Source organism: Neopelma chrysocephalum, unplaced genomic scaffold (assembly GCF_003984885.1).
Source record: "Neopelma chrysocephalum unplaced genomic scaffold, ASM398488v2 Primary Assembly neopelma1_96642, whole genome shotgun sequence".
Taxonomy (NCBI): Eukaryota; Metazoa; Chordata; class Aves; order Passeriformes; family Pipridae; genus Neopelma; species Neopelma chrysocephalum.
The window spans coordinates 27,947-38,906 of record NW_020925287.1 but is presented as its reverse complement, the minus strand read 5'-3'; the positions used below and the strand labels follow the sequence as shown (position 1 = coordinate 38,906).

General features: G+C 51.6%; 1 protein-coding gene across 1 annotated transcript; it reads right to left on the bottom strand.

The window, feature by feature from the left end:
* Nucleotides 1-1,717: 1,717 nt before the first annotated feature.
* TBX22 (T-box 22) lies at nt 1,718-7,708 on the bottom strand. Its single transcript, XM_027708939.1, has 8 exons — nt 7,479-7,708; nt 7,257-7,380; nt 6,820-6,921; nt 6,444-6,618; nt 6,064-6,228; nt 5,769-5,833; nt 5,605-5,690; nt 1,718-2,766 (listed from the first exon to the last, which is right to left on the bottom strand). The coding sequence occupies exons 1-8, from the start codon at nt 7,612-7,614 to the stop codon at nt 2,156-2,158; spliced, it is 1,464 nt and encodes a 487-aa protein (XP_027564740.1). The 5' UTR covers nt 7,615-7,708; the 3' UTR covers nt 1,718-2,155.
* Nucleotides 7,709-10,960: the final 3,252 nt, after the last annotated feature.

Below are 10,960 nucleotides of genomic sequence, written 5' to 3'. Positions count from 1 at the left end.
GAGCATCCAAAGTGTGGCACCCATGGGACACGCTCATACCTTGCAGGGACCAGGCTCTGGGTGTGTTTTCCAAGCTGCTGGGATGAGGGAGGGTGGCAAACCCCGTGATCCCACAGGACCCATGAAGGCACCTCGAAACCCAACCCAATTCCACTGGAATCAGCAGAGCATCATTCTTGGTGGAGCAAATCACCACACTAAAAATATCCATTCAGTTCATTATCAGCCAGGTTTTTAACCAGCCAGTGATTTACTGGGTTACAGCTCATGGCCAGCAACTCTGGAATATCTTACGCAACTACAAGGATTTGGAAAATTGGAAGTTCCCCGTTGCACAAATCCATGACTGAGCTGGAAGAACCTTCCAGAGTACAACCACATGTTGGGGCTGGGACGTGGTCACTCAGCCCATGGGGAGCTGGACACAGCCTGTCCAGGGCCAGCAGTGGATTTGCCACGGGAATTCAGTCACCACCAATGATGAGGGATGGCTTGGAAATAAGGACTCTCAAAGGAAAACAGAAGTTTCTTCTTTTTTTTTTTTTTTTTAATAAAAACAGTGAGATAAACTGCTAAGAAACAGCATGAGAAAGCAGGTTTGTTCATTTTTACAGTTGTACAGACCATTTAGCACAGCCCACTATTTCATGCTGGTATCACTGGGGGGGCCTGTGAACACCCAAAGCAGGAAAATTAGGGAAAATGACGTTGTCTGAATTTTAGCAAAGTCTCATGAAAGTCAAAGCGTGACTTTTTGTTATTTTAACAGCTTTTGATATTGCTTGTTCTGTTCTTAATTTGTTGTCTGTTATGAATGAAAATAAAAGCAAAACTCTGATATCAGTTTTGAGTCTTAAACCTGCACCTAATCCCTCTATAATGTTGTGTTTGTAAATACAGGATTAATCCCAAAATGTGGCTGGTCCCTGTCAAGCATTATTTTCCAATCTCTGCCACATATCAAGTAATAAATTTGACTTTACATAGAGACTGAACATTGACCAAATAAAGAATAAAAACCTGTGTCCTGATTTATTGTGAGTTATACTGTGCCCTTGAGAGCTGCAGATTATTTACAGGAATAACAAGAACATCCACAGGTTACAATAAAACAGACAGGACTTTTGGAAGGAATTGAAAATCTCACATTCCAGGGCCTGTGGAGTTGTAACTCTCTATAAAGTATCTGTGTTCTCCATGGGACTGAGCCAGGAGCATCCTTCCCCTTCCCTTGGACACAGGCTCATGGATGCAAATCCCAGGTGGATCTTCTGGGGCTGAGAGCACAGTGTAGGAAAAGTGTCCTGCAGGGCTCCTGGAGGTGTTTCATCCCACACAGCTCTCCAAGGTGGATCCTCCAGGTCCCCCAGCATGGATCCATTTTGCCGTGGGGGGGATGTGTGACCCTCATCCCTGTTGTTCCCACCACGCTGTCAGTGCCAGTGCTGCTGGAGGGCACGGCCTGGAGAGGCTCTTGAGCACCCTCCACCTTCTCCCCACGTGGTAGGAACACATCCATCTTTCATCCTGCCTTTCTTTACCCTGGCAGCAGACACTTGAATTTACATCCCCACGGGGTCCTGGAGAAAAGGCACTTTCATGTCATTAATTAGGACCCATTAGAGCCAAGGGGACTTGAGAGCACACTCAAGCATTTGGCCAAATGCGGCTCCTTTGCTGACTCCAGGTCTCGGATAGTCCCTTTGAAATTAGGGATAAAACTGGAGTGGGTGAGCAGCAGCTCCCCAGGATTCTGAGCTGATTAAAGGCAAGCGAGAGAGAGAAAACATATTTGTAGAAATACAGATGCCTCCAGTCCCACTTGAGAGTGCAATTATCAAAAAGGTGACTGTACAGTTTGCTCTGAACCCACAACCGTGACAGAAACAGGATCAAAAGGGATCACTTGGCTGTGGGTCATCTCAGACCATCCATGCTCCAAGATCTTGCACCTTCCCAGCTCCTGCACGCTTCCGAATCCTCTACCCTCCCAACACCAGGATACATCTGCCCACAAAAGAAAGGGTTAAAAGTCTGGACATCCCTCTCCTGTACCACGCAGTATTTCAGAGTCAATAACTAACAAGTTCGTGGGTATGAAAGGAAGGAAGGGCTTGCTTTACATATCAATGCTTAGGAATATTCTGTGATTCCACTAAAGGCAGTGGTTAACCGTGGGGTGCCAGCTGGAGTGGTGACATCTGCCCTCGCTCAGAGCGGCCGGGACGCTGTCACTCCCTTTGAAATGGCCTCCTGCATTCATCAGTCTGGATGGCACAGAGAAGTTATAACCATACAGGCCATATGGAGGATGTAAAGAACAATTAAGTGCTTCCCGAGCAATGGGACTTGATGGGAAAATGTTTCCAGATGCATGTAATCCATACAGCATTTGACCAGCAGAGCCGGGCACTTGCAGGCACTGAGTGTTTAAGTCTTCGGCTTTGGCGCTTTTCAGGTTGGTTATGCCAAGGGAGGACAGTTTGGGCACATCCACCGTGAAGTGGGGTAAGAAGTGTGGGTTGGTGCCTCCCAGCTTTTTGTGGCTCGGAAAGATGAGAGACTGTTGTCTTAAGAAGCTCGTAGGGCAGATCTTGTAGTAGAGGGGCACGCTGAGGTTGGGCAGGAAGGTCTCGGGGCACGACACACCGATGTTGCTCCCTGGCAGGTGGAACGTGGGAGGGGAGCACGAGGGAGAGAGCAGGGGGTTCAGAGGAGAGGGGGTCCCACCGCTGGAGGTCACCGGGGAAGAGCTGGAGCTCCCACCTGAAAAGGAAAACAGAAATCACCCAGGCTGGGCTGGCTGGTGTCCACAGCCAAGGAACCCTTGGATGTCCACAGCCAAGGAACCCTCTGAGGACTCCTGCTCCCACTCCACGTCTCCCTGCTGCCAGTGTCCATCCAAGCACAAATTCACTCCAAAAAATCAGCTCCTGGAAAACAGGAAGATCTGTCCATAAATTATTTGTTGATGTTACTTGGCACTACTTCAAGAACAACATTGACACATGGCTAATCCCATTCTATGGACTGGGACCACTGGGAAGTCCAGTTCCACGCACCCGATGGATCCGTACCTGGCTGTACAACCGATAACCTTCCCCTCTTACACACACCGGGGCTATTTCAGCTTCCCTATTTTTCACGCAAATTCCAGACAGCTTTTTCCCCTTGGATATAAGAACAAAAAAGCATATTCAGCCTGATGGAGAATTTTCTGTACCTTCCTGCTCACAGGAATTGACTCATTTCACTTGGCTTCCCAAGCAATTTGAAACGTAGCCCTGAATGCTATCGGTGTCTCCAGAAACTTAAACCCACATGTCATTTTAACATCCCCCCTTCTGAAAGGGATGAATGGACACTTTCAGAATTCGGTAGAAAAGCAACACCAAGGAGCAAAGCTGAGGCAGGGATGAGATGGCTGCTCTGAGGTGGGAATGGTGCTCCAGGGCAGCCAGTTCTGGTGCTACACAGATGTTGGTTTGATCTCCCGCCGGTGAGGAGCTCTGTGTCCGCTGCACAGTCATTACCAAATCCTTCCAGAGGGGTTTATTTTCCTCCCCCTTTGTTTTAATTTCTTACCAAAGAGACTGGGAAAGGAAAGAAGGGAATGTGGATCCATTTGTGCTACGTGTCTTCCCCTATTTACGCTGAATTCCAAGCGATGCACTGCCTGGATGTGATCTGATCGGAATTCACACGCAACCAGCGACCCGGAATCGGCTGTAAAACCCAACCACATCTGACTGTAAAATCAAACTGACATCTAAGGTTTAGCAAACCTTAAAAGACCTTAAAAAAACCCACAAAGATTTTGGACGTTGTGCAAATTAATTTCCAAACTCCCAGCAAGCAGAGCCTCTCCTAGATCAGCGTCCAGGCCCAGGAATCCAGGGAGGTTTTGTGCCCTGAGGATCTCACCCTTCCCGGCTGATGTCAGTGGGGCTTCAGTCCTGACACCAGCAGGGCAGGATCCAGTCCTTTCCCAATATACACATCCTGATGTCCTCCAGGAATCAGGGACTTTGGGTTATGGAGAATAATGTGACTGAGTTGATATTTGTAAGTGGGAGGCAGCGACTGAATCCGTACGTGGTTGGATCCAGCAGAGCAAACCAGGGGTAGTATTTGTTTTACAGTATCCTAAGCAGTATCACCCAACTTCCAGAACAAATCTGGGACTGGGGATTGCAGCAGAGAGGACAGAACAGCTCAATGAGCAGATGTTTTCTGCCCTTTCTATTCTGTTTAAAAATCAAAAGTTTATGGTCAGTTCTTTCTTCAGCACGTTGATCGTAATTTCATTTAATTTGCCTCCTGGTTATAGAGCTTTGGGATTTCTATTTTTCGGCTTTTCTTCAGAAATATAATTTTAACATTCATAGAATTGAAGATTTTGTTATATTTCCATCAGTCCAGGAATCTGACCCTGAAAAAATACCAATTGCATGAAGAAAAATACCAATTACATTAAGACAAGCATAAAAAAAAATAAATTAGAAATTCCAGGTAGCCCAAATATTTTAACATATGTACAATAATATTTTAGCATCTTTTAGCATTGCAGTTGCTGTCACCTCATTCCCCACTGCAGCTCCTCCACCAGTTCCTCTCCCCAGTGCTGGCAAATGGGTTCAAAAGGGGCTTTTTGAATAAAATATTTTGTAGATATAAAATGTTTATTATTTTTATTATTACTATTATTATTAATAGTAATAGTCGTTAACATTAATAATAAAATTACTATTAATAATAATAATGATAATTTTAAAAATCTAATTCTCTTTATAATTGATAAACCTATTAATTTCTCCCTAGTCTGATTTTTTTATGTCCCCTTTTCTTCGCCTGCAGAACATGAATTTTTCCTGTGATTTTTTGCAGCGGTTCCCTGCAGACACAGATGACTTGGTGTGTCCCAAAACTTAGAAAGAGTTCCTAACCTAAACGAGACTTAAACCGGCGACTTTAAACCCAAGCTGGAGCCTCCAGCGCGCAAACGAGCTGTTAGGGTTTTTTTCCTTCGGCGCTATGAATAATCAATTTTCAAATATTACTTCCAAAAGCCGTTTTACGGGAAAGGGCTGTAAGGGACCGGTGTGCGCTTGCCAGGATGAGAGAGAGCATTTTCCCTTAAAACTTTCCCCTCTTCCCTGCGTTTCGGTGGGACTGCTACATCCTAATAAGAGATAATTTTCTTTTCTGTTGCATAACGCGTTTGTCGGCGCAGAAGCCGCCGCTGCAGAAGACACCGGCCGTCACTATTCCCACGTTTTTAGCTGATATTCCTAAACCGGTTGGAAGCAATTAGTGGAACAGGATCAAAGCCGTAACAACCCGACTCCAAATTAGCCTCCTGCACACTCACAGATTTTTTTTTCTGCCCATCTCACTCTGATTTCAGCCGGGGGCTGCGGCAGCGCCGTCATCCTGCTCTTCCCGCTCCTCACAACGATTTGCACAGGAATTTTGTCCAAACCCACGCGGTATTAAATCCCCAAACGGCGAATGGATCGTTTTCTGGACCCGCCGCGTCATCCTGGTGGTTCGAGCCCCGCGGGGAGCCCCGAGCCCGCGGGAGAGGCAACGAACAGGACTTACCGTGGCTGTCTGCGCCGAAAGCCTTGAAATCCAGGGCGAGGGGCGGCCGCCACGGGTAGGAATCCAGGAGCCCATCCAGGACCCCCCTGCGGGGGGACACCGGGGTGAAGGCGGTGGGACCGGGGGCTCGGCGGGGCGAGGGACGGAGCGGCCCCGGCTCTTACCTGTTCCTGCCGGGGTCCCGAAAACCTTTGGCGAAGGGATTCCTGTCGATCTTCAGCTTCGTGATCTGGAGGGTGGGAGCGAAAGGGGCCGCTGGGGCGCGGGGTGAGGAGGGACCGGCCATCGGGGCTCTCCGTCCCCCTTGTTCCTGTCCCGTCGGGGCTCTCCATCCCCCCAACCCCCGGGTACCATCGCAGCTCTCCATCCCCTCAGCCGGTCCTCCGTACCTTCGGGGCTCTCCATCCCCCTGATTCCCCGTCCCGTCGGGGCTCTCCGCCCCCCCCCAATCCCCGGTACCTGCTGGTTCTGGTAGGCCGTCACGGTGGTGAACTCGGTCTCCTGGAAGGAGAAGGTCTGCACCCCCTCGGCCGGCAGCGACTGGATCTGCGCTAGATCGAAGCGAGAATCCTGGGCGATAATGTGAACGCGGGGCTTGTACTTGTGCATGGACTGCAGGATGATCTGTGCGGGGGGAGATGCGGCTGAGACCCCCCCGGAGGGAGAAGGGCAGGAAGAAAACCCGAGGCGAGAAGTCGGTGAGACCCAGCCCTCAGACCCGGGGCAGGAGGGATCGGCCCCCCGCCTTCCCGGCGCTGCCCCTCGGGGTGATGTTCTGCCCCCCCGGGGTGATGTTCTGCCCCAGCCCGGCCCCCCCGTCGGGGCTGCCCCACACCTACGTGCCCCTTGTCGTCCATCTCGTTGTTGGTGAGCTTCACCCGGTCGAAGCTGATGATTTGCCTCATCCAGGTCTCCCCCGAGCAGGGGGAGTCGGGGTGGATGTAGAGCCGCGGGGTGATGCACGAGTGGTCCGTGTTCCCCGCCACCATCCACTGCGAGCTGTGATAGACGTACCTGGCCCGGGCCGGGCGCGGTCAGGCGGCAGAGGGTCTGTCCCCACCTGCGCCCACACCCACGCACACCTATAGAATTTATAGGTGCGTGCGGGCCCCCCCCGTGCGACCCCCGTGTCACATTCGGGCCGCGCAGACCGCGGACAGCCGGGCAGGGGGGGACCCGCGTGGGTGTGGGGGGTCCCCGCCCGTCCCTCCTTACCTGTATCTTTTGGAGTCCACCGGGACGACGTCGATGGCGATGTAATATTGCTGCAGAGGATCCAGCCCCTTCACCTTCACCCGCACCGACGGGAACATCCTCCTGCGGGCACAGGGAAGGGGCTGAGCAAGAGCTGCCGCTTACGGGCCGAAAAGGGGCTGGAAAACTATAAACGGCCATCGGCAGGGAAAAAAAAAATCGAACTCAACGAAAATAGCGGAAAAAGGGGCAAACGAAGAAAAATAGCCCAACAGAACAGAAAAACACCAAACGACAAAACAAAACAGAAAAAAACCCCCAAGAAACAACACCCCCCGCACCCCTAAAAAAAAAAAAGAATAGAGGGGGAAAAAAGAGAAAGAAAATAAAAGGTAACGGAAAAGCAAAGCCCGAGCGAGGCGGCGGGGGGCGGTCAGGGCGGGCCGGGGGGTCGGTACCTGCCGGCCTTGGTGATGATCATCTCAGTGCCGATGTCGTGGAACCTCCTCCAGAGCTCGGAGCCCTGCAGCTCCACCTGCACCCCGGCCGGGCGGGCCTCGGCGCCGGCCTTGGGCCGCTTCTCTGCGGGGAACACAAAGGGGAGGGGGCTGCTCGGGAGGCTGCGGGGGCAGAGGGGCGGCCCTCGCCCCCCGCCGCCCGGGGGTCCCGCCGGTACCGACCCGCCTCGGGGGCTCTGCGGGCCGAACGGCAGCCGGGGCCGGGCTCCTCATCGCGCCCCTCCGGCACCTTCCTCTTGGCCGAGCGGCCCACCAGGGCTTCCACCGAGAAGGCGTGAGCCCGGGAGCTGAGCGCCATCCCCCCCGGGCTGCCGGGGGTCCCCCCGGGCCGCAGCGGGGCTCAGGCGGGCGGCGGCGGCGGCTCCATCCCGGCCCGCACCCAGCGCCCCTCGCCCGGCCGCCGCACCGCTCCCGTCGGGGGGGCAGCGGCCACCGCCAGATCCTCTTGCATCCAACTGAGTCAATAGACGGCTGCAGCCTCCTCTGTTTGTTTTGGAAACTGGTGGGAGCATAAGAAACATTGAGTGACATTTCATGGGAGTAACGGGGGGGGGGGGGGGGGGGGGGGGGGGGGGGGGGGGGGGGGGGGAGGGGGGGGGGAGAGGGGGAAGAGGAGCCGGCCCCGTCTAGGATCAATAAAAGAGTTACTGTTCTCCATTAAATTGTAAAACTCAAAGAAATTTGACATAATTGCACACTAGGGGCCACTTTTCCAACAAAAGTGCAAATAACGTTTAACCAGAAACAGCGCAAAAGGGAAAAAGAAAAAAAAAGAAAAACCAAGAGAGAAAAGGGGAAAAAAAAACGGGGGAGGGAGGGGGAAGAAAGATAAAGGGGAGGGAAATAAAAGCAAAAGGGGAAAAAAGGGGATAAAAGAGAGAGGGAGCCGTGCCCCCCCCCTCTACCCCCACGGGCCGGTCACACGCGGCCCCTCCGGTGTACCCGGCACGACAGACCCGGTGCCACCCCCGGGCTGTGACAGCGCCGGGCACGAGTTCCGGCTCGTCTCTCGGTTTTCTTTTGTTTTTCGTTTGTTTAGTTGGTTTTGGGGTGTTTTTTCAAGGCAACAAACCCGCCCCCCCGCCCGCCCCGGCTCCTCTTCAAAGCACGGCCCCGCCGCGGCAGCTGCGCTGAATTAGGGGCAGAAATCCTCGTTTTCCACGCGGGTAGTCCCGGGGAGCCCCTGCGCGGTCGGGAAATGGGGGGTCGGGGCTGGGGGGCTCCGGCCGGGACCCTCAGGTGCGCATGGAAAGGGCTACGCGGGATTTGCGCAGCATTCCCCCCGTCTGGGAACCTCCCCACCCTGCACAGACTGGAAGCCACTGGAAGCTGATTTATTTGCCAGCCGGGAACCCTCCCCAGCGCTGGCACCAAAGGGGATTCATGGGCTCAGGTGGGTTTTGGGAGGGGAAATGGTGTTCACGCTGGGCTGGGTGGGCGTCACCTCCCCCCCATCCCCTGCGCAGCGAGGAGGTCAGCCAGGAGAGATGAGCCTTAACGGGAAAAAAATGTGGGAAGGGATAAAATTCACAGACCAGCTGAGAAAGCAGGTTTGGGCGGGGAGGGAGCTGCTGCAGGGCTTTGGCGTGACGGTGCTCCCTGCTCTGCTTCCAGGTGCTCCCGGAGCTGCAGGGAAGCACTGCTTTATCCAAATCATTATTTTTCAGCATTTCCTTCTCTATTTGTTAGGGTTGGTGTCCTGGTGCATGCATTCCCAAACTTTGGGCTGGCAGCAGGTTATCTTTGTGGAGATCATGGAATGGTTTGTGTTGGAATGGATCTTAAAGCTCACCCAGTTCCACCCCCTGCCATGGGCAGGGACACCTTCCACTAGCCCAGGTTGCTCCAAGCCCTGTCCAACCTGGCCTTGGACACTTCCAGGGATCCAGGGGCAGCCACAGTTTCTCTGGGCAACCTGTGCCAGCATGTGGTCCAAAATATGTATTTAAATGCCCCAAACTCACACCATTGTCCTCGAAGTCCAATTCCAAGGACGCTCCTTACTCAGTTTATGGTGGGTTTTGTGCATTGATACTCATTTATATGCATTTATAACAATTTGTACTTTTTTAATAGACATTTATACACCAAATTCCTGGCACATCTCACTGGGACAGGGGTTTGACCAAGGAAAAGACCTCGGAGGAGGGGAATGGGTGCAATTACAGGTGCCAGAGCTCAACATCCAGCCTGGACACCTGGTTGGAAGCTGCCCACTTCTCTGGCTGCTGCCCTTCCTCCTGTGCCAACTCTGGTTTGGATCATCCCTGCAGCCTGATTTGGGAGTGGAAAGTTGGTGTCCCAACTTCCCAAAGTCCGTAAGAAAGATCTGGCCAAGCTCCTGTTGAACTCTTGGTGGAAAACTATTGTTTATGGCACTTGGGACAGATGTACCTGAGCTGTAAAATAAGTGTATAGAGGGATGTTTATGGAATTTGCTTCCCCAGAGCTCTGGTATCTGGGGTTACATGGGAGAGGAGCTCACCCCAAGCCTGGAAGGAACTCAGGAATCTTTTAGTCATCCTTCTCCTCCTGTCCCTCAGAGAGGCTGATGCTGATGAGATTGACCTTTTATTGAGGGTTTTGGTGTTTCTCACCCTTCAGAAAGTGTCTAAAAATACAGAGACCAGCCATGTTGTGCTGTAATCTGAATTATAAATGGATTTGTCCCCGTGTTACTCCATCCTCTCAGTGATGTCCATCAGCAGTGGCCTCTGCTCATGTGGTTTTGTTTCCTACAGGCATGTCCAGGTGGCCTTGCCCAATGCCACTGTGGGACAATGTCCAACCTGCTGCAGGGGCTCCTCTGGGATGTTATTCCCAGGACATGATTCCCTGTCAATGGCAGGAGGTTGGAATTAGACGATCTTGAAGGTCCCTTCCAACCCAAACCATCCTATGATCCCTTGGGGCAAGAAATGTATGGAGAACAGGGTTGGGGAGGGGACTTTGGGGGTTACCTCCTGCTCCAGGCAGGATCAGCCCCTCCTATGCAGATCTTTATTTCTTCTTACAAAGAGAAATGAAATTTTACAAACATGTTCATAATTAGAAGAGCATAAGCTCATGGTTTCCAGGGAAGGTGACCAGCACAGCCCGGCGCTGATCGAAGCCAGCTGAGGGCATGAAGTGTGAACCTTTATCTCTGCTGACATGACATATTATTAAAAAGTATTTCAAGTAATCTTTTATTTCCTCAGCATTGCAACACATTTCAAGAACTTGGCCGGGGATCAACCGAGCCTTTTTAATTTCCTACAATGAAAAATAAAACAAAAATAAAGCCCGATTGAGATGATATAATCAGGAACATTTTGAGGGTTTAGGTCAAATTAATGTGTCAGAGAAGGGCTTTCAGGGGACTTGGAGAGCTTTAATCTGTCAAAGGCTGACTCAGACCTTGCTTGGGCTCTGTAATCTCATTGTCTTTACCAAATTATGGGATGGTATGTCCTGTATTAGCGTCATCAGAGTTGAGCAAATAATCAGTTGGCATAAAGTTCAGAATAACTAACTTAATTTTAAAGCAAGTGTTATACAATAAGCCAGAAATGTTTGCTTAACTTGAAAATGATCTTTTAATACTGTCCATTAATGTGTGAAAGCACACAGGTAACCTCCAAATACAACCTTTCCTGGCTACT